Genomic DNA, 24,167 nt, shown 5'->3' with positions numbered 1-24,167 from the left:
TTTTGTAACAATGGTATTCATCCGGACACTGCTTGAATCAAATTAGGTGCGGTTTCTGAGAAGGAACAGACTTTATCAGCTGTATTTGGTTTTACAAATATTTCATGGAAATATATCGATACCAATTCAATGTATTCAGGTCGCTCAATGGCGTGGAAACTACTGACACTGACGACTTTGAATCGCAAAATGGAATATAGTCCATTTCGTAGCCTATTTACGTATACATGTTAATCATTAGCACGTATACCTAGAACGGTGCGAACACCTCAATGACACATAAGCAAACTGAAGGAAGTAATTGGGTTACAACGGGATGACTACGGGGTTTTCCCTCTTTCTTAGCAACTGAAGTCAAAATAGCGAATCTGTGTCACTTCCGTTCGCCTTTCCGAGACAACACTTCTTGGCCACTTAGCAGCAAAATTAAAAAAAAAAAAATACTGTACACGCAATTGCTACGTTACAAGGGGGGTTACGTTTCGCCGAAAGTAATTTTGAATAAGTGTAAGAGAGACGGTTTGCCATCGAGTAAACCGGAATTCCAAGTTTTACAGCAATGGGGTTAATAGACCTGTCGAAAATTGACACTGGGAATATCGAAACTCATTCGCGGTGGTGGAAGTGCTTGCCATAGTCGGTCACTCTCAGGTTTGTCTTAAAGGTCGTAAGCGTCTTAAGCGTCTGAGGAAAACCCCAGGGAACCAATGAGACGTCCGTTGGAAGGGTCACGTGCTAACGAGGACCCAACACGAGTGTTTGAGGCTCATCTCATATCAGAGGTCGATGCCGAGGTTTCTTCGACGGTTTGTGTTCGCCAATACAGTCAGGTACAAAAATAATTATTTTCCGTCGATACTCGAGCGAAAAGTGTGAAAGCCTTCCTTTAAGGACATAACTTTGAAAGATGAAAGTCACTGAAAAGGTTAGCCAGCTGTAGGAGTCAGTTCTCCCAAGGACATAACTTGTTTCTGAACATTATAAAATGGGCATCACATGCAGACGTGTCCCTCGTCGTGTCCTGGAAAGGGGTGTGATTGCTCACGCATCGCATCTTGACGCAGACGAAATGTTCAGAACAGCACAAAGTGATAAAGAAAATTATGCTAAGTCTAGAAGGTTTGCACGTTTTACGGGGCTGCTCCATTTAAGCTCATTTTTCTTTCGGTGTACTTTTTCTTCTTCTTCTTTTCTTTTCTCTCTCTTTTTTTTTTGTGTGTGTGCGTGTACAGTCGTACTAGTTGGCGAGGTTCTCTGACAAATGTTAAAGTGGCGAACCTGAAGAATGTCACAGCGGAACTTTCAAAACAACCGGGGAGTTTCTTCTATTCGTAACTTCTGTTTCGCTTTCAGTTCCTCCGTTATTTGTCGTTAGAAATCTCCTCCCATGAAATCGACGCACAGTTATCTGAAACAGTTATCTGATAAATTTATTTCCTTATTTATTTGACCCTCAGGGCTTTTGAGCGCTACAGACGGAAGTGGGGAGATAAACGAGAAAGGAAAATTTTACATATAAATGATGACACAATTTTTCGGTACACACACAGTACTACACTAACCAACTACAATACTAACACAGAATACTAACCATAGGTGACCAGTAATTACTAGAGTAGTTACCTAAGTAGTTTTTAGTCGTTTACCTATACAACTAAACTACTCTCGGAAATTGTAGTTTAACTATTGTTTCGAGTACATCGTAGCGGCATTAGTTGCAATTATCTTGCAGGTACCGCAAAGTAGTGTAGCTATACGTGTTTCACTCCTCTGGTCCTTCGAACTTAGTGAGCATTCATTCATTGATTCATTCATTCATTGACTCATTCATTCATTGACTCATTGATTGATTGATTGATTGATTGATTGATTGATTGATAAAACCCACATCTGGCCTGTTTTTATTCAGTTCGAAGCTTTCCATTGGAGTAGAAACAACACCAAGGCGCATCAGAAGCGACATAATGCTAGCGCTCACAATAACGACTTCCTGAAAATGTTGTCTCCACTCCCGTGTGCACTGTCAGGATTCACTCCTCTCTGCATTATTAGATCATATATAAAAGTAATATAGTTAAATATCATTAAAAGTTAAAAGTTACGCACGACACCTTTTCAGAATCATGCATCTAGGGGCACCGTAAAGCAGCAGATGGACAGGTCATTGTTGATGACGTAGTTTAACAACTCATTGTTGTAAACCCAGAGCAACAAGTTACGCAGTTCGTCACGCAACCACAGGGGTGATACATACCCGCCATTTTTTGTAGCTGCCCTCAAGCGGTGGGTTTTTGGAAGACCGACATCTTGTTGCGGTCACACATAATTAATAGGCAACGTCATTTTGAGGTCATGTGACTTTTGCTCACATGTCGTTTTAGCGCATGCGGACATATTCGCGTTGACATAAAGTCAAGAGATGAACGTATTTTTAAACTACACTCTAAGAAAAAAAGGAGTAAACAGGGGAGTAATTGCAGCTTCTACTCCCCTAGTCTGCAATTAGTCCCCATTTTAGTCCCCTAACCCAACATTTAGTCCCGACGTTTACTCCCCAGGACTGCAAATTGTCACTAAACTTCGCGAATGGTCTCCTGAATGCAAAAGTCTACGTAAATATGTGCCCTTGGTCAATTTGAACGACATAAGGCTGTATAACTCAGACAACGTAGCAATTTTCCAGCCATACAGAGTAAGAAACAGTTAGCGCATCTTTCTTCGCAAATTGTGCCCTAGTATGGCGCAAGATTTTATATCACTCGATATATCACGATTGACGGTTTGCTTCAAAGTATTTTCATGCATGCGCACCAATTATGTACCTGGGACTCTTACAACAGCGCGTGAAATGCGGTCTTCACTCTGTGACATTCATTTACTCCCGTGCATTTACTCCCGAAAGGGACTATTTTTTGTGGCAATGCAATTACTCCCCAAAAGGAGTAAAAGTACTCCTTTTTTTCTTAGAGTGTATACGGTACTTCTTCGGCGACATGGTTTCCCATTTCTCCTTACTTTATGAACATCACGCCAACTGAGTGTATCTTAACCAACGCGGGGTCGTCATCACATATTTGGCAGTCGTCAGCAGTACGAGCTCTCACGTACAAAATTGCGCGTTTTACTGCGAGATTATCGGATAAAAATAATTACCGAAAAATGTCCCAAACGGCGCAGTGAAAGGTTCTATGGTTTGGCAGCCGATCACGGGCGCCGCCATTTTTAAGGTCACGTGTGCGGTGACGCTTGCTGTGACGTTTGACCATGACCTGTCCAGAAAGCATTGTGTTCGCCCAGCGCACTTTCATCTATATGGAGCAATACATTGGATGGGGCACGCCTGTGCAAGCAACAGTGCATATAAGTGCATAACAGTGTCCGTCAACCACCAAACAGTGCAGGTCCAGCGGAAGAATTGGGAACCGACCGTGCATTCCAAGAGCCGCGCTCCAAAACGCAGCACACCACTCTGCTCTCTCTATACTCCCCGCTCTCCTCCTATCTACTGTGATAAGCTCTGCTGTGATAAGCTAATAAGCCCTTGCGATCGCGCGTGAGCCATCCGTCGCGCGCCTCCACACTATACCGGGTGCATCCCTACAATCCTTCTTTTGCCTTGCTTTTCTTCTTCCTTTTTTTTTTAAGTATTCACTTGCGGAATAACAAGCCGACGCAACATTTGACTGACCCTTCCTTCTCCTTCTTTCCCCATTTCTTTTGTCTTCTAAGAAATATACCCCCCCCCCTCCCCCTTCACCTGTCAACGCTCAAGAGCGTTGACCACGACTGCACTGCTCGGTGGCGATGAATTGATAAGGGTCTATTCGCACGATGCAACATTAGAGGGGCGCAAGTAGGTTGCACCGTGTGAACGGGTTGCGCAACTCCGCTTGCAAGAGTTGAAGGAAGAGCTGCACGAGCGATTCTTCTCGCAATCTGTCAATGGACTCGTTAAGTAGCGGCTCTGGAGCGCACGGAGCGCCCTTCCTTTTACTGAACGGCCACTTGACTCTTCCTCCGAAGACATCCAAACTGTGTCTCCCGGTGATTTATCCAGACCCCCCCTACACCCCCATAACACCCCCAAATGTTCGGTGCCACCCCCTAACTTTTTCATCTGTGTACCCCCAACAGGGGGTGACCCTTGCGATGTCAGCTTTAGACACATGTCGGTAATGATATGTTAAGCTGTAATGAAGTTACTATAATAATGACCCCCCTCCCATTTTTTCCAACACGTACCCCTCCGTACTTGGGATTCTGGATAAACTACTGGTGTCACCCCTGGTGATGAAACTCCCCAATCATCACCATCATTCAAACAAAGTTGCTGTTGTTGTCGTCGGCAGTATTTCCAGTTTCGCTCTCGAGCGATTCGACAACAATAATGACGATGACATTTTCTCGCGCCATCTCGCGAGTTCGTTCAACACTACGCTACTCAATCACAATAACTACATTATTTTGTTGCATATTCCCGTAAATGGTTTCTAACTACTTTTTAACTATAAGTAAACTATTAAAGTACTGTAAAACTACTGCTCCCTGCAAAGAACTCTGCGAATACCGGCATTAACTAGCTGAATCACCACTTGCACACTGCGGCTCTGCTGCGCGTGCACTGGTCGCCAGCATGAAATCCACGCTTGATAATTTATTTCGACTATCAAGAGCACAAAATGCCGCCTATCCCACTACGAGACAGGGAGGGGGTACAGACCATGGGCGGTGAACTCCATCCAACATCCGTCAGGCTATAGATGCTACACGATGCCACAGGGCACCCGGCAACAAACATAGACTAAAAGCATGTTCTGCTGACACCCTGTACTCGCAAAAGGGACATCCGGGTGACGGTACACCAAAATGCGGAAAATGCTCACGCAGCGGCAAGGCGTCATGCGCTAAGCGCCACTGAAGACTGGCCCGGCGGGCGTCCAGCCAGCCTGCCAGACAGCCAGCAGTGGTCGTACGCCACGCTATGTGACGCTGAATACGCGTCGAGTTCGTAGGTGGCCGATCAAGCGCAAGAAGTGCCATGTAAAGGCACAGCACAGGGCATGATGTTATATCATCATCCGGGGAAGAAGTTTGCAGACTGCGCATTGCCACAACGTATGCCTTCGGGTGGGGAGCCACGCACACTGAACGCGAGCGTGTGTGTGTGTCAGCACAGAAAAAAAAAAAAAAACGAATGTCGGGCCCTAACAGAAAAGTTATTACACCCCGAGCAGGATGCTGCTGCTCTTGGAGACCCTGAAAGATCGCGCGCAGACCTAAGGCAATGCACTTCACTTTGAAATGGGGCACCAATAGGCCGCCATCTACGCGAGGCTGATACATACGACCTCTTGATACCCATCCTACAGAACCCCCCCCCCCCCCAGAAAAACTGAAACACTGCACGTGTAGCAGCCTGAAGAGTAGTCCGCGGAGGGATGGAAATATTGGCTAAATACCAATATTTGCTGAGAAACCAAGACGCGGCAAGACGCGCTCTGCAGGTAATGGAGAGTGCGCGAGCTCTTTCAAGTCCCGAAGGACAGGAACACTACGCGTATGGACACGTGGCCAGGAGTTGGGAGATACTCCTGAAGGCAGGAAATCATACCCAAGAACGCGTACGGCATTTTTCGCAGGAATACCAAAGGGTGCGCAGCACGACGGGTTGAGGTTACCAAGGAGTAGTGCGCTTTTTTTTTCTCTCTCTCTGTTGATCTGCGCATTAGAAACCCTACCATAGCTCTGGATTACCTGGAGGACATTCCCGATAGCTTCCTCGTCAGTCAGGATGAGAGATAGGTCGTCTGCATACGCGAAAAGTGGTAACCCGGGTGTGCCCGGAAGGGCAAGCATCCGGGGTGCAACCGAGGATGCGAGGGACTGCAAAAGCGGGCTAAACACTACGGCATACAGTGCCGGTGACAAGGGACAGCCCTGGCTGGCACCCACCTTTATTGGGAAGTTAGCAGAACTACCCCCATTGACACAAATGAAACCCACTCGCGTCCAACACACGATACAGGTATTCATGAAGCACACGATCAAAGGCCTTTTTTTGGTCAAACGACACTAAAACACAAGGTCGCCGCAGACTATGTGCCCAAAACAAGCCTGCGTATGAAGTATGATGGACCGCTCAGAGACAGCACAGGCCTGGAAAGGAGGAATAGGTGTACCAAGAACTGGAGAGAAGCGTTGCAAAAACGCTTTCGAGAAAATTTATGTATATATATGTATTGGCATCATCGTGGCAGAAAATTTATGTCATCCAGCTGTATCTATCGTATTTTATCGCATTCTTTCGGACACGAGACGGCCTGAGCCGGAGGTAGAAGAAGAGCAACAAAATTCCCGGTGTGCGCAGCAGACGACACACACAGCAGACGACCAGTGTCGCTCAAAGTGCCCATGCTGCTTTGCGCCGCGCGCTTGTTGGCGCGCGCATTTAAAAAAAAAAAAATCGTCTATTCAGCACACACCGTCCAGCTCCACAATAACTACATCGCTCCTGTTATTATATATATTTTTACTTTGTGGCATACTAGGGTATTTTATGGTAATTACCGCCATTTCTCTTCTGCGCGACCCTCCCTGATGTTGTCTAAGGTCAATGCGACTCGATTTGAATTTGAGGCCGATGTTCCAGCCCTGCTTGGGTGCTTTCTTCCATCGGCGTACAGACGTGGACAGATGGAGAGAGGACAGCAGGAATGAGTGGGGACAGGGAGGTTAGCGTGCGTCCGTCCTAGGCATCCTAGGACTCCAGGGGAATTGTGCCGACATATTATTCTGTAAAGTCTACTGGAAAGCCGAGGGAAAACATTCGACAGCAGAGCCGGATCCGCACCCACAATTTCCAAATCTTCCACACGACCTTGGCTGCCACTAACAAGCCGATGCTTTCACCCACTCAGCCACGTCGCTGGTCACTCAGTGTCTGTGCAGCGCGTCTCACGTGGTGTTGCCCACATTTTCTGGCAACACGGACGCCGCGGTATTACAGCGTAGGCGGTGTGCCGCGGAGTCTTCGCACAAATACAGGTGGGAGAGGCAGACTAGATTCACTAAATAGGGGTACAGAGTATCACATTCCTTTTCCGCGCCGGAGCCGCCGTTCGGTGTCTGCGATTGGGCCCGAACCTGTCACGTGGTTTCTCTGTCCAAGAACGCGCCGTCCATGTTGAGTCCCCTCCATCCAAAACCGGTTTCCTCGGTTGCGAGCTGGCTCGACTGCGCGCTGTTCTGCGGCGGAGAAGGGGGAGATTGGCGTCCCGTTGCTAGGCGACGCAGCCGCGCAGGACACAAGATGGCGGTCTCGCTCGCCGGCGTGGCCCAGTGTCGCTACTCTGCTCCCTGTTTAGCGACTCTAAGGCAGACGCGGTGGCCGAAAATGAGGAACGTAATCTGCGTGCCGTCAATAATGCCAGGAAGCGGCGTGCGACAAAGCGTGCCGCCATTACACTCGTTTAGATGTTCAGAAATGCCCGCCATGGTATAGTGACTTTAATAGGAAATGAACGCGTTTGCAGGCGAAACTCGTGTTTGACACCCTAACCGACGTCCGTAGCAACCCACGGACGGGTTTGTCGTTTGTCGTGCGGCCACAGCGGACGGACCGCCCTTCGTCTGCTGCAATGCCATCACATTTCGCACGCGTTTGCCAGAGCGCCAAAAAGTACAGTGATTTCACGTATTTTTTTCACGTACAGTGATTTCACAGTATTTTTTTCACGATATAGCTTCAGCGCAAGTCCACACGGAGTATTGTTCACGCAATTCGTGTCGTTATACATCTCGAGACAGCTGTGATGATGGTCGGTTCGTGCATTAATTTCTCCCACCTGACGGTTCTTTTAAATGTGTATACGTAGATCTCATCGTATTTAACGTCCTTCGCGGTGGACGACATGTCGAGCAACCTGTACCATATGTCACCTAGATGTCATGTCATCCTGTACCATGTTGGCATGCCCCGTACGGTTTGAAATCTCAACTCTGAGATCAGCAGAAAGACACGTCAGAAGCTGACCCGCAGAGGCCAACGCAAGCAATGTTAGCTTATCTTACAAGGAAGAAGACCAGGTATAGATTGGTACAGCGTTGGACAAAAGTTTACGGAACATGCTCCGGCGCATTCCTTCCTCAGAGTGACACGCTCAGCAGCCAATGGTACCGTGCAGTCTTGCAAACAGGTGACTGGGTTACCTGGGTACATGTCTGTAGGTCAATACGTTCCCATTCGCAGCTATACCGTGCCCCTCTTACTCTAAGGAAGGAGTGCGCCAGAGCGTGTTCCGTAAACTCGTGTCCAGCAGGGTTGCGGAATGGGGTCTCCCATTCCGTTCCAATTCCATCCTTCAAGGAATGGAGATTTGCGATAATTCCATTCCTTTCAATTCCTCGGAATGAAAAGGTATCGTCAATTCTCACTCCTGGAATGGCTTGGCAACCCAATTCCATTTCGTTAATTCCCTTAGTAAAAGAAAAGGACCGGTAACCATACTTGCAGGTTCAGCAGTGCTAGAGGAGATTGACATTACCAAGCACGGAAAAAAGCACAAAGACAAAGTCATTTCACTCTTGACCGTGTGCAGGTGCGGTGCAATAGGTGCGAGGGCAGAAACCAGCACGTTGAAACCAAAACTGCCACCGGGGCACCCAGACCATTCCATTCCCATTCCTATAGGACAGTTTCCGCCATTCCATTCCAACTCCATTCCGGGCTCTGCTAAATCTGGAATGATTCCGGAATCATTCCGACTCTTGTGTGGCACCTCCAGCTTCCAGATGTCCAACACCGTTACCAGTCTTATTCAATTTACTCTTTCCTTTTGTGCTTTCGCGCCTTTTCGCTGGGCTTCGCTCGATATGACTATATGTACATCTCCCTTCAGCCTTAATAATAACGCTGGGGAAAAATAAGTCTAATTTCCGAGCGCGATAATAGCCACCCTTGGGGCACTGGAGGAATGTTAGACGAACAAAATCCTTGCGTTAAAGTAATTACAGAAAAATTTTGTTCAATTAAGATTTCCTCATGGCCCCATGGGTTGCTTCGCGCTCGGGAACGATCGAGGTCCTATTGTTTTCCGGTGTTATTATTAAGGTTGGCGTGAGCTGTACATACCAGCTAGTCGAGTAAATTAACAAAACGATTAATTTAAGCTCGTTCAGATACGTACCCAAGAACATTGCAGCTCTATATATGTTCGTTTATTTACGTTCAGCAGTTTGATTGCATGATGACGACTTTACAAGTTCAAATAGCGTACGTTAGAGACTGCGTGGCATCTGACCTAAAACGGGACGGGAAATACCGCCGAAGGTACTGGAGCAGTTCCGTACCCTGGCTTCGCACGGGCTGGTCCTTTGGATACCGGCCCGAAAGCGGCTTTGCCACCTCCGGGTTGGGCGCTCGGCTTAAAACTTGGCTTAGCGGCCGAAAATTTTGGTGCCGCGCTCTGAAGTCCTGCAGGAGACGGCTCGACGTCGAACTTGGCGTCGGCAGGGTCTTCGGCTTTCAACCCTGGTTCGTTGGACTTTACCTCAGCTCTGAACCCGTTGGCGTCGGCGACGTATTTCACTGTGCGGTAGAGCCCTTGGGCGTCAGTGTAGCCGTAGCTTCCCCTTACTGTTCCTGACTCGTCGCCCTTGGATTCGTGGAACAGTCCGGTGCCTTGTTCGTCTTGAACATTGTAGTTGAACTCGAATGGCATCCCTTTTGCGTCCTGCTGCTGAGATGTTTTTCAGGCGTGAGGAGTATAGAGAAGAGTAATGTAAGTACACAGGCTATATGCAACATGGCGCGATCAATCTTTATCACTAATGAGGTATACACCACCGCACGGAGAGCTCCCAACTGGCTACACTGCGGTCCAGCGCGGTGTATGCACATGCAATGTAGTTTTCCCGCCGTACTTCGCGAGAAATGCGCAGTTGGTGCAACTTCGGCCTCAGTATTGCCCGTAATTTTTATTTTTATTTTTTTCATTCTCTAAAGTTTATGAGCGCAAATGTGACGAAAATAAACCTCTACCCGAGAAACGTCATCATGACGTTGGTAGACAGACCGAAACCGGAACATATCGGAAGGGGAGAGCTGGGTTCCACGATTTGACAATTGTTCGCTGCCTGCTATTGAAAGAAAAGTAGGACCGAAGGTCGCGTCCCTTTCAGAGATCATCGTAATCTCCTCAAGACCGTGGCTTTCGGGCACGACCTTGTTCGCCACTAGCTTTGAACGTAGTTCAACTCTACCAAATAGACCTCTACCTGTTTGTAAACAAATGATGTCATAATGTTCGACAGCGCCACGAGTTTGGTAGAGTTGAACTACGTTTAATGGCGCTGTCGAACACTATGGCGTCATTTGTTTACAAACAGGTAGAGGTCTATTGTGACGGAACAGTACTGGCTCGTGCAGTCGAATGGATGAATTTTCTGGTATATCAGCTCTACTGTCAGCTTTAATCACCCAAGTCCCCATATATAGTGTTTGAGATAAGGAAGAAACCTCAATGGAACGTTCTCATCCAGTTTCGGTTTCACTGTGGCAACAGCGTCACCTGGCGATCCTTTACCGCCCGTCTCCCTTTCTCGGTTCTTCTACTAGCCTCTCGCCTTATACGACTTCATAGTAACGTACCCCGTATATTATATAGTATACTACCCGTGGTTTACGAGTCCATAGTATACATACCCCAGGTGCGAATCCAAGGTCAGGATGAACCGGACTGTAACCAGCGGCTGCAGCTTCCAGGTCTAACGGATCATCGCCCTCACGAGCAGACCTTCCAGCGCTGCTGCTATGCTTACCGTTCCCAGGTGGTATAGCGGATACAGCTACTGCAAGCACAAACACTGCCGTGACCTGCAAACAAAAAATGCCCCCGTCAATTCCTCAGTGTACGATTTTCAAGTGACCGACTGGTCTAACTTGGCCCTTTTCGGACGAGAAGTTAACTCCACGCACGCGATATGAGATCAAAATATAGTACCGAAGCGAGAAGGATATGTCATCCCACGAACCCTAGAAATTTCGGAGAAGATAGTCAATAATCCATGCTGCTATTCACAAAGCCGCCCTGGGGCCAACTTTAGCCCCCCCCCCCCCCAAAGCAGAATCGTCTAAGGATTGCACAGTATCCTAGAAAAAGAAAATAATATCACACTTGTAAACAGAGCACGTGTGATGCTATCCGGCGAGTGCACTAATAAGCGGCATCGAGCTCACCGATATACGCCATGTTGACCTTCACGTTGAGTTCCTAACCGCGGCTGAACTCACGCCTTATCAGATGATTGTGGCCGTGAGTTTCGAGGTCCAAAACGCCGAGCTATGTGCCTTTCCAATTGCTGAGCTATACCCTACGCAGCACAATGTACTGAAAGTCGAGTACAATACGGGTGGACGGTGTGTATCTTATCAATGTTATTAGTGTCAGGAGTCCCTTCAAAGCCATCCACCTACCCGTCCACCCCTATTGCACTCGACTTTCAGTACATTGTGCTGCTAGGGACAGTACGCTCTAACTCAGTCTCCGCTTGCTCCTGGTCCTGGTTTGATGTCTACAGTTGTGCCTTTAGATGCAACACGTACTTTTTAAACCAATAAATTATATCTTGTTTTTTTTTCTCTCTTCTCTTCTTTTTCTGTCATTTGATTGTTGTTACTTTCACTCACCTGTCGTGAATCTCACTGACATCTCAGGCTCCCTGTCATAGCGGGCCTGCCTGTTCAGCATTTGGCAACGCTGTAATTCTCTGAACCATCAATGGCTGAAACGCCTGCGGTGGCTTTGTATTTCGTACAGCACGCGAACAACGGCGCAGTATGTAAGTGCAGCGACCCTTTCGGAGGTTTTCCTTATCAATTTTACCGTTATCTCTAGCCATTATTCGAGCGGTCACTGGCGACTTTCCGTGAGAATGATTTGGCAACACTGCTGCTCTTCTCGCAATCCCGGTCAGAACTACTCTGGCTGCTCAACTGTTGTTTGTTCCTCAACTGCTCAACTGCGTGACGCTCGTCTTACCAAACTTGAATCCCTACAACCATAACCACGTCGCCTTACAATATCCCCCATGAATGCACGCCATCGGCTATACGCAGACTGCTTCTGCTTGCATCGGCTGTGCTGTCTGACGTTTTTCCTGGGGTTTCCCTCGGACGCTTTCAGACATATGTCGACACAGTTCCCATAGAAGTCGGCCCAGGATGCACATTCTCCCAGGCACTACCTGGGTAAATTACTTCTAAAATGTAATTAAATTACATTACTCATTACTGCAGTTAGAATTAAATTAAATTACATTATACTCATTATTTCAATCGAAATGTAATGAAATTACATTACAATTACTACGAAAAAGTAACGACATTACAAAGTCATTACTGCGAGTTTAATCCTAACGAGATTGAGGATGTGGAAATTCTTTGTCAGACAACACTACGTTGTAAAAACGTTGTAAAAATTCGAAATTCGTAAAAATTGGGCGTTGGAATTCTTTTAACTCGCCAGTCGGCAACTCTCTTTCTGCCAAGTGCCAACACGGAACACACACTCGATTCTTTTGTAAAAAGTAACGAGTAATGTCATCAAAATTACTGCCCAAATGTAATTAAATTACGTTATAAATTACATAATGTCAAAAGTAACGCATTACATTACAAATTATCAGAAAAAGTAATTCATTACTGTAATTTCATTACAGTAATGACATTACTACCCAGGTATGTTTCAGACATATGTCGGCGCAGTTCCCTAAGAAGTCGGCCCTGGACGCACATTCCCTTTAACGTTCCTTTTAACTCGCCAGTCGGCAACTTTCTGTCTGACAAGTGCCAACACGGAACACACACTCGATTCTTTTGTAAAAAGTAACGAGTAATGTCATCAAAATTACTGCCGAAATGTAATTAAATTACGTTATAAATTACATAATGTCAAAAGTAACGCATTACATTACAAATTACCAGAAAAAGTAATTCATTACTGTAATTTCGTTATACAGTAATGACATTACTACCCGGGTATGTTTCGGCAGACATATGTCGGCGCAGTTCCCTAAGAAGTCGGCCCTGGACGCACATTCCCTTTAACTTTAACGTTCCTTTTAACTCGCCAGTCGGCAACTTTCTGTCTGACAAGTGCCAACACGGAACACACACTCGATTCTTTTGTAAAAAGTAACGAGTAATGTCATTAAAATTACTGCCCAAATGTAATTAAATTACGTTACAAATTACATAATGTCAAAAGTAACGCATTACATTACAAATTACCAGAAAAAGTAATTCATTACCGTAATTTCGTTATACAGTAATGACATTACTACCCAGGTATGTTTCCGCAGACATATGTCGGCGCAGTTCCCTAAGAAGTCGGCCCTGGACGCACATTCCCTTTAACTTTAACATTCTTCCCTTTAACGTTCCTTTTAACTCGCCAGTCGGCAACTTTCTGTCTGACAAGTGCCAACACGGAACACACACTCGATTCTTTTGTAAAAAGTAACGAGTAATGTCATTAAAATTACTGTCCAAATATAATTAAATTACGTTACAAATTACATCATGTCAAAAGTAACGCATTACATTACAAATTACCAGAAAAAGTAATTCATTACTGTAATTTCATTATACAGTAATGACATTACTACCCAGGTATGTTTCGGCAGACATATGTCGGCGCAGTTCCCTAAGAAGTCGGCCCTGGACGCACATTCCCTTTAACTTTAACATTCTTCCCTATAACGTTCCTTTTAACTCGCCAGTCGGCAACTTTCTGCCTGACAAGTGCCAACACGGAGCACACACTCGATTCTTTTGTAAAAAGTAACGAGTAATGTCATTAAAATTACTGCCCAAATGTAATTAAATTACGTTATAAATTACATAATGTCAAAAGTAACGCATTACATTACAAATTACCAGAAAAAGTAATTCATTACTGTAATTTCGTTATACAGTAATGACATTACTACCCATGTATGTTTCGGCACACATATGTCGGCGCAGTTCCCTAAGAAGTCGGCCCTGGACGCACATTCTCTTTAACTTTAACATTCTTCCCTTTAACGTTCCTTTTAACTCGCCAGTCGGCAACTTTCTGTCTGCCAAGTGCCAACACGGAGCACACACTCGATTCTTTTGTAAAAAGTAACGAGTAATGTCATTAAAATTACTGCCCAAATATAATTAAATTACGTTACAAATTACATCATGTCAAAAGTAACGCATTACATTACAAATTATCAGAAAAAGTAATTCATTACTGTAATTTCATTATACAGTAATGACATTACTACCCAGGTATGTTGCGGACTTATGTCGGCGCAGTTCCCTAAGAAGTCGGCCCTGGACGCACATTCCCTTTAACTTTAACATTCTTCCCTTTAACGTTCCTTTTAACTCGCCAGTCGGCAACTTTCTGTCTGCCAAGTGCCAACTCGGAACACACACTCGATTCTTTTGTAAAAAGTAACGAGTAATGTCATCAAAATTACTGCCCAAATGTAGTAATTAAATTACGTTACAAATTACATAATGTCAAAAGTAACGCATTACATTACAAATTACCAGAAAAAGTAATTCATTACTGTAACTTCATCATACAGTAATGACATTACTACCCAGGTATGTTTCGGCAGACATATGTCGGCGCAGTTCCCATAGAAGTCGGCCCAGGACGCACGTTCCCCCAGGGCGTCAGTCGTGACGTTGCCCACCTCTGTGAGGTCGAGAATGGCGACCCCTTTCCCCACCAGCACCACCACCTCCACCACCACCATACCTGGAAGAGCTTCATTTCGTCCTGTGGTCTCGAAGTAAGATCCTTTGTATTCCTTATGGGCGACGAGTTGTTCTTCGAACGATGTCTGGCTACTGAGGTGTCAACGGGGGAGTCTTATATACTTATCTTCCCTCGCGGTGACCCCCCTCATTGCTACGCGGATGGCAACCCTTGTTTTAATGGTGGATTAAGTGAGACGCGTAGCATCCTTCCGTTTTTTTTTTCTCTTCTTGTCTTCCTCCCGTCATATTTTAAACGCGAGTGAGAAATTTGTTCACGGCCTACATTGAGCCGTGAGAGGCTACATACCGAGACACAGACGTCGATTTCACGTCTGAAAACGTTGTCACGTCGTGAGAGACACTTCGTGATTCTCAAGTTTTGCGAGCGTTGCTGCAAGGTGCAAGTATGTAACGCTGCGTCTGCGAGCCACGATGACAATTTTTTGCAATACACCGCTTAATGTGGCCGTAACGCTCTGATGAACAGCGTGTTTCACCTAACGTGTTAATAAAATGTAGTTAGTTAGTTAGTAAATTAGTAAAATAAAGTAAACCTTGGATCTTGCAGCAACCCACTTTGGGTGCTACCTGCTCCACTGCAAGAGCTGTATAGCTATCACACACACTGAATCAAAATCCTCACAGCAATCAAAACAAATCACAGCGGGGACCCTCACATACTTACGGGCACTCAATCAATAGAGCGGGAAAACAATATAGTACACTACAGATCTAAAAAAACACGGTGTGAGCAGTTCACATTAAAACGGAGTTCGCACTTAGCGTTCACAATACAGTTGTGAGACCAGTCTCACTCAAGAACGCTACCACCAGACGGATTGCCTTCCGTTGATTGGGCGGAGTATCCAAGGACCCAATATAAATGAGTCAACCACACTGGACGGTCCGTCATGCGTAAAATGCCGGCAAGGAGTGACTGTCCGTCCGATCTGAAGTTGCGGCACTCCAGCAGGACGTGACCGCTGTCATCCACCACATCACACTCGTGGCGCTACGGAGACTCAACCAGACCCATCATGTGCAGTAGAGAACGGCAGAACGGGACGCCAGCTCGAAGACGGTGAATAAGGGTCTCAGCAATTCGGGGTACGCGGCAAGGCATGAAAAATCTTAGGTTGGGGTCCATCTGTCGTAGACCATTCAGGTTACGGCTACTGTCTGCATACCACAGTCGACGAGGAACGTCGGACGTGACGCTGTGTAGTAGTCGGCGGGCGTCGTGCTCTGTGAATGGAATACCACGAATTCGGTGGGTACTATGTGCCTCTGTGGCAAGACAGTCAGCCTTTTCATTACCAGGGATACCGCAATGGCTGGGTACCTTCTGGAACCCAGCCTCGTGACCGTCCTGGACAACAGCGTCGTGAACAAGAAGGGCGTCATACACCATCGAAGCGTACGATGAGTATGGGTAGCGGCTGCGTAGCGCAGATAGAGCGACTTTGCTGTCGCAATACACGACCTAACGATTGTACTTTGAACAAGAGAGAAACTGATGTTCTGAGGCTGGAACAACATAAAAGGGACAGATACAAACAAAGCCTCAAATTGTCTAAGAAATCAACGATGAAAGATGAAAGTCACTGAAAAGGTTAGCCAACTGTAGGGATCGAACCCACATCTTCTGGATTACCGGTCCAGGGCTCTACCAATTGAGCTAAGCTAACACGCCTCTCCAGCGACTTTCGGGGTGCGTCATCTGAAGGGCCTTGGTAGAGCCCTTGGACCGGTAATCCAGAAGATGTGGGTTCGATCCCTACAGCTGGCTAACCTTTTCAGTGACTTTCATCTTTCATCGTTGATTTCTTAGGCAATTTGAGGCTTTGTTTGTATCTGTCCCTTCTATGTTGTTCCAGCCTCAGAACATCAGTTTCTCTCTTGTTCAACAGGTGCCGCTTGCGTCGATTTCCGTCGTATGAATGTGTGTATGAGTGAGCAAAAAATGTAAGAGTGAAAAGGAGGGTGAGTGAGAGCGAGTGGCTGGTTTGTCGTCCCTTCAGATGACGCACCCCGAAAGTCGCAGGAAGAGGCGTGTTAGCTCAGCTCAATTGGTAGAGCCCTGGACCGGTAATCCAGAAGATGTGGGTTCGATCCCTACAGCTGGCTAACCTTTCAGTGACTTTAATCTTTCATGATTGTACTTTGCTGTCTTAATGTATCGAAGAGCTTGGGTAATGGCGTGAATCTCCGCAGCAGCAGACGATGACATGTGTGATAGGCGATAACGGCTTTCAACGCCTCTCTCGGGTACCACAAAGGCGGACAAAGAAGAATCCGATGTGCATATGATCCGTCCGTGTAGACATCACAGTGGCTGCTATGGAGCTCTGCCATCATCTCCAGGACTCGCTGTTTGATGACATCCGCATTGACGATTTGTTTACTTGGACATTCAGGCACAGTCAGGGATACAGCTGGGTCCCGTAATAGCCATGGTGCAACCATTGAGGGTGCAGGCGGTTGAAAGTTTGTGGGTAGCTGGTCGACGTGTTCGGCGACGAGCGAGTGAAACTTAGAGTGGCACCTGTCACTAAGCTTCCGGACTAGTGGACGTTTTTCATGACGAGTCAGCAGGCGCATGTAATGGCGCAATGTCTTTTGCACCCTCAGGACTTGCACAGGTGGTTCATTTCCTTCCACCAATATGCAACGGTCTGAAGCTGCTCGGGGTAAGCCCAGTACAGTACGCAGGCTTCTGGCGAGTGTTTTCTGCAGCTTTGAGTTCCGATGCGGCCGAGAGCCCATATCCTCATCCCGTTCTCCATATGGAGAATGTTGGCAGCCACGTTGGCAACCCTGTATATATTGTACATAACTTGGTTTTCTATGGGGGAAATAAAACCGAGCTGCAGGTGCGGCAGCGCGATCTTTTTTGGCACCGCTAAGCGACGAAGTAGACGTGGTCGTTCTGCACTCTCGCGTGTTGGAATGCCAGGGCACCAGCTGCGGTAGACCGAGACATAGGTACAGCTCAACAGAGAACGGGATGAGAATAGAGTACCGCCTGCCTTCTGTGAAGCCTCAGGAAAGACTTACTGGAACTACCCCATCTCATGCCACCCAAGGAGCGCGGAATATGGCGCGGTGAGCATCGGCTTTTGTGGCGATCTTTTTCATCTGCGGTGGCCAAGTCAAACCAGCGTCCAGAGTCACGCCCAGAAAGCGATGTTGGTTCGCTGTGTTCAGGACAGAGTCTCCAAGGCGTTAGGGGAATCTCGTCATGCGCTTGCGCGTGAAAGGTAGAACGACGGTCTTCTCTGGCAAGACATCCATACCTCTTTCTGACAAGTAGCTCACTACAGTGTCCAGAGCTTTCTGCATGCGCTGCTGTATTTGAGGCCGCGCTTTGCCCGACGTCCAAATGCAAACGTCGTCTGAATGCAGAGAAACATGAACTCTCCGGGGAAGATGCTTGGGGAGGTCGCATAGCACCGTGTTAAAGAGCACCGGGCTGAGCACGCTGCCCAGCGGGCCTCCGCCCGTGTTCATTGTGTGCTTTTGGCACACCCCATCTTCTGTGCGCATGAAGATGCTCCTGACGGACAGAAAGTCACATTCGTCCCATGACGACTCTCCGTCGCAATGCAGGAATAACGTGCGGGTGGCTTATGGTGTCAAATGCCATCTTGATGTCAAGAAACACGCCAACTCTTATGCGGCGGAGTGTACGCTCGTGGTCGATGTAGGTGGTAAGGTCTATAAGGCAGTCCATCGTACAGCTGGAGCGCCGGAATCCTGCCACGGATTCTGGCAGACTGCTTAGTGTGACTCGAGCCACCATTTCAGACGATGAAGAATCATGCGTTCCATGACTTTGCGTATGCAGCTGGTTATAGGCTGACTCGTCTGAAGGATGTCATATCCTTTGGAGATTTCCCTGGTTTCAGCAGCGGAATGGAATCGCCTCCTTCCACGATTCGGGAACCTTCCCGGAGCACCATGAGTTATTGAAGAGAGACAACAAGTAACGGATACCTTCCTGACTCAGGTTCCTTAGCATGGTGTAGGACGTCCGGTCCCGTCGTGAACTGCTGACGTCCGGTCCCGTCGTATGACGTCCGGTGCCGTCCGGTCCCGTCGAAGTGCCGTCGGGTCCCGTCGAATAAAATGTATGAACAAATCTAAGTTCCGAAAAAATTATGGTGTCAAGGATAGTTGCCTTCGGCGAAGATTTCCCACTCCTTACGAGCATTGCAATAAATTTTTTGACGCGAGAACTTGTATTTTCTGAATTGAACTGTGAAAGAAGAAGGAAGGAAGTCACTGAAAAGGTTAGCCAGCAGTAGGACTCGAACCCACGTCTTCTGGATTACCGGTCCAGAGCTCTGCCATCCATGCATTTCCATCATGTTGAATTGTGAAATTCCGTATGTGAAAGTAATGCTTCTTTGCCAACAGAAAGTGCATATCGGATTTACACTCCCATTTCATTACAAAACACATTCCCCATATAATGGCATAATAATGGCTATAATGGCAATGGCTGAAAAAAAAAAGCGAAAACCGTCGCTTCGAGACGCACAAATTCTCGGCTGCCGTCAGTTATCCATAACTGTACAGCAACAACAAATAAGTAATGCTGAATGATGATGTATTGGGATGTTCCGCCGCTGAGGCGGTACCCTAACCCATAGTTTTAGGGGGAGAAGATGGTGTATGATGATGAATGTTCAGAGTTTCGCCGCTTTTTACATCAAGTTGACGAAAAACGACGGTTTTTGTTTTTACCTATTAGCAATGTGAAACGAAATGTGAGTAACTACACAACACAACGCTAACGCAAGAAAGCATCCGCAGCCAAACGAGCTTTTCGGCTTCCTCCGATTCAGCTTGGCCGACGCAGTCTCGCAGCCTCAGCCTTCTTTCCCCGCCGCTCCTCTGCACAGCTTTCATAACCAATGGCGCGCCCTCTCCTTCAGTCCTTCCCTCCCCACTCACCCCGCATGCTCGCGCGCCGTCCTCTTCTGCCCCGTGACCTACTTCCGTGCGTTCATCACCTGTACTCTCCCTCTCAGCAGCACGCCTCCTCTCCTGAACCTCCTCTCCCCTCACCCGTACATTTCTTTGTCCGTTTCTCCCATTTGTTTGTTTCTCGTATCTCCCATGGTGTTTCAAAAGGCAGAATCAGAAAAGGGAGACACCGGGTGTGTATTGTGTGATCAAATAGGATCAAGTGTGGTCACTTGCAAAAGGGAAACCAGCGGTGTATTTTCTCTTCGGTGCGACACCCTAGCGGCGGGCGGAAGCGTGCCAGTTCACTGAGGTTAAGACAGGTCCCCCAAACTCACCTCGGAAAAGCATGCAACGAAGAAGGCCGCCACTAGATACCCCACTGTTGCCGTTCCGTATCACTTCAGCCCGCTAAGTTTAGCGGCAAAATGTTTTTGTTGTTTCTGCGAATGAATCTAGTCTTTATATGTCCAAATAAAACGCGTATAACAACTTTCTCTGTCGTGTTTCACTTTTTGGTCCGTTTTTAAACGTGTTGAGCGATCGGAAGGATCTAGTGTACGGCTGCGTGTATCACATAGCGTACCTGTCGTACCAGGCGCCGCGAGTGGGCGCCGCAGGCGCAGTCGTCCATTTCTCCTTCCATGACTTGGCCTGGCTTGAATTGTGCTTCAACTGGATCTTTAGCGCGCTACAATCAAACGCAAGCCAACGTCTGGTAACAATGGGGTATCTAAGGGCGGCCTCCGGCATTGCACGCATCGGGATAGGAACAAATACATGGGAAAATGGCGACCTTGGGGGACCTGGGTTAAGAGGAATGGCGAGTGCGCTGGTTGCGACACACTGCGGTGGTTTCGGTATCACTTGAATGCGCCGGCGAAGTGTTTTGGATTGGTGTCGCTACCGGCGCATACTTTCCTCCCTCTGAACAAATGAACGAGACCGCTTCTGTCCGCCGCCAGGGTGTCGCACCAGGGAGAAAATACACCGTTCGCGCGTTCCGTAAACTTTTGTCCAGCACCGTACCACGAAAGTAACTTACGTAGTGCCGGCGGCGAATCAGGAGGGGGAGGGGGGATCCCAGGGTCTGGATCCGCCCCAACTGACACCTCAGCCTTTACGTAGTCTTATCTAATGAGTTGGACACAATGAAAGAAAAATTTTAATCTGATATACATATCCAACAACATGCCCCTTACCAAGATGCGGCCCCTTATTCTTCTTACTATACCGTGGACGATTAGAGGAATATGAAAGTAAGTTTTAGCGAGCCGTTGATAACGCGGCATGTGTCAAACCGTATCAACCGGAACCAAGCAGTGGATAAGATTCGGAGTCACACACAATTGCAATTGTTTCCGATAGGAGCGACAACCTTACCAACAGTCTGCTAAAACTGCCTATTATGCTACTTTTTTTTCGTTCCCCTGTGCATGCATGAAGAACGCCCATATCACCCAAAGAAAGTTGTTGATGTTGAGGGAAAAAAATCATAGGGAGAGACCGAATTCGTTACACGCCACATTCGGCTACTCCCGTAAACAGACCCTCCCCCCCCCCCCCCAAGGAAAAAAAAATAGAAAAGGAAAACCCACCGCTTTCGCGATAATTATCGGCCGAAGGCCAAATCACCGGTTAACATAGCACGCAATGAATCACACGGTCCTAATAGACTGACTCCAACGCGCACCTGGGAATAAATGTCACAACCCAAGCAGCACAATGTACTGAAAGTCGAGTGCAATAGGGGTGGACGGTATGTGTCTTATCGATGTTCCTTAGTTTCACGAATCTGTTCAAGGCCTTCCACCTACCCGTCCACCCCTATTGCACCCGACTTTCAGTACATTTTGCTGCTTGGGAAGCGCTGACAAGGCAGCATCCCTCTTGTCAGATGGCCAAGGACCCAGCATTTTTCCGAGATCAAAGTTGCGGTCGTCCAGTCGGTAGAGAGCAGATTTCATGATTTTATTTATTTATTTATTAATAATACCTCAAGGGCCCTTGCGGGCATAGCCCTTAGCCCATAGCCCTTTGAGGTGCGTATTTAGAACAGTGCACGAGAATGTGCTCAGTGTCCTCCACGGTCGCACAAAATGTACAGTTCGCTGAATCAGCCTTCCCAATTTCATGGAGGAATTACGCCCGTATGGCACGTTCAAACGGAACCTGTGCAAGAGAGTCTGGACAGACCGAGGTAACGTGGACGGAACTCGCTAATTTCAGATCCGGGAGAACTATAGATGGCACAACGAGGAGTTCCCGTCGCCTTGTAGCCAAAGAAAGAAAAAGTAAGCCTTTATTGTGCATCTGTTCGTATTTCGATGCCAGATAGTTCATTCGATAAAAGCGGATAAAGCTATCATTGCTAATTCTGATCAAACAAGTTTGAATTAACGCAACATCTATCCGTCTATCAGTTTTCTTTGGAAGCCATTTGCTAGATATATTATTATAGATAGACTATATATTATATTTGCCATGACTAGATATCCGTACGACTAACCTATATGGTAAGCCGGCTGTGCCGACAGCAAAGGACTTTCCTTACGCCTGGCTCTTATCCGTCCACCCCCTAGGAGCTCGTCATCAAGACATTGCCATGCCTAAGCCCCCCTCGTGAAACAATGTAGGGAGTGCAATACACCAAGACAGCAAAAGGAAATTTCTCGATCATATTTAATTCACAATCATAAAAATCAACATCATACATAAAACCTTGAGCTTGAGGGAAAACAAGTACAGCACGACGGCTTGTATGATGCATCTTCACCAGCTACGTGCCATCCTTTCAGGAATGAACAGGACACAGCGGGATGAAATGGTTCCTGCGTCCCCATCCAAGGGACCACCGCCTGCAGATAGAATCAAATTAGCAAATATCGATACAAAACAATATACTTCACGAGATGGTGCGCCTCATTGCTGGATGTCCTCGCAGTCACTTAGGTGAACTTGAAGACTGGTACAGCAGATGATCTGGAAGGCAAGGAGGACGCCATTCAAAATGTACCTGCCTCAACCAGTAATCTAGTGCATGTTTGTGTACCAGGGACAGATAAAACAACGAATGCGAAACATCGAAGCGAGCATTTATTTCAACAATCACATATACAATTTCACAATAATGTAGCCAAATGAGAAAGCAAGACAGACAACGGGGTTGGTCGCAGTATATATCACTGCCTCACCGGTATAAGCTAGTGAATGTTTGCGTCCAGGGGGCGGAGAGAAAAATGACATACAAGGAAGCAGTACAGAAACTTTATTTTCAAAAGTAGCCCAGTCACAACGAGAAGATAAAAGTGTGAAGAAACGCAGCAACGGATGGCATGCCTAACACCGCGACCGTAAGCTAACCCTAACGACGATGGAATTGGAATCGAAAGTGGATACAGAAGTTCCTACCTACCTTTGTCGTAACACCCATTTGGCTTACGAACTGAAATGCGGAGTTCCTCTTCAGTTGACGCAAGAAAAAGAAAAAAAAACATTCCGTTCGTCAAAGCGCAACAATGTCAATAACTACCATGAACAGTTGGTCTGTGACGAACGAAATGCGGGCTCAGTTAGGCCTAACTAAAGCTACTCGAGGACAAACGCCGCGTAGCTCCTCTTGAAGCTTGCCATCTTCATCTGTCTAGCTTAGCTACAGCGAAACAACTTTTACATTTACATTGACGTTTCGCTGACACTTCCTTAACTGAGCCCAGTTTGTTGCAGAGCCGACTAGGAGAGCCCAGACGGTCACTGCTAAAGAAAAGTCATACGCTCACCATTTCGAAGGCTTCATTTTCCAAGCCGTGAATGTTGAGGAACAAAAATCCGCCTTGTCGTCACTGCTGAACAAACTTCTTCAATGTGGCCTGAAAGAAATGGCAGAAGACGCGCGGTCATGATAGGAAAAGGAGATAATACGGGTAGGCGGTCCACGCAAGGTGCTTATACTCACCGCTCGTCTGGAACTACGGAAGCTACACACAGCGTCACACAACCAAGAAGAACTGGTGGCTTCTGGACCGTGCGCGTTGCTTTTAAAGAAATGGTGGCGCTAGATACGCGATGTATCTCTGGAAAAACAATTTTGGTCTTTTGATAATAGAAAGAAGAAAAAAATGCGATAACAATTTTGTGGCATGCCTTTATCGCAGCGACGGTTTATATCGCCCATTTATCAAATCTCAACGAACAACTGCGTTACTGGTTCGATCCCCAGATATCGGTGAATGATGCTAGAGCGAAAAGTATGCGAGGAGGAGTGGCCGGGAAAGGGAAGCTACATATGGGACGTCTTCGGACGTTGCCAGTGGAGCAAGGCGATTTATGACCATAAAAGTGGTTAATTTCGCGGTCTTCAAACAGTTCGCGAGTTCCGATTGAGGAATATTTCGCG

The 24,167-nt window shown here is 47.0% G+C and overlaps 1 protein-coding gene and 1 long non-coding RNA gene across 2 annotated transcripts; both read right to left on the bottom strand.

Annotated features, from left to right (window-relative positions):
- Positions 1 to 9,299: 9,299 nt before the first annotated feature.
- LOC135385130 (cuticle protein 6-like) lies at positions 9,300 to 11,747 on the bottom strand. The gene is made up of 3 exons (XM_064614306.1): positions 11,703 to 11,747; positions 10,703 to 10,873; positions 9,300 to 9,737 (listed from the first exon to the last, which is right to left on the bottom strand). The coding sequence occupies exons 1-3, from the start codon at positions 11,745 to 11,747 to the stop codon at positions 9,300 to 9,302; spliced, it is 654 nt and encodes a 217-aa protein (XP_064470376.1).
- A 10,688-nt stretch (positions 11,748 to 22,435) lies between these two features.
- On the bottom strand, positions 22,436 to 23,792 carry LOC135384237 (uncharacterized). Its single transcript, XR_010420300.1, has 2 exons — positions 23,727 to 23,792; positions 22,436 to 23,640 (listed from the first exon to the last, which is right to left on the bottom strand). It is a non-coding gene; the product is annotated as an uncharacterized LOC135384237 (long non-coding RNA).
- Between the last annotated feature and the right edge of the window lie 375 nt (positions 23,793 to 24,167).

Source organism: Ornithodoros turicata, chromosome 2, assembly GCF_037126465.1.
Source record: "Ornithodoros turicata isolate Travis chromosome 2, ASM3712646v1, whole genome shotgun sequence".
Classification (NCBI taxonomy): Eukaryota; Metazoa; Arthropoda; class Arachnida; order Ixodida; family Argasidae; genus Ornithodoros; species Ornithodoros turicata.
This window is presented reverse-complemented; position numbering and strand designations above follow the sequence as displayed.

What these genes read in the sequence shown, in the direction of transcription:
- LOC135385130 (XM_064614306.1), bottom strand. Translation starts at nt 11,747, where the DNA reads ATGCTGAACAGGCAGGCCCGCTATGACAGGGAGCCTGAGATGTCA. An exon ending in ACAGGGAGCCTGAGATGTCA is followed by an intron (nt 10,874 to 11,702) that starts GTGAGATTCACG and finishes TTTTGTTTGCAG; the next exon opens with GTCACGGCAGTGTTTGTGCT. An exon ending in ACCTTGGATTCGCACCTGGG is followed by an intron (nt 9,738 to 10,702) that starts GTATGTATACTA and finishes AAAACATCTCAG; the next exon opens with CAGCAGGACGCAAAAGGGAT.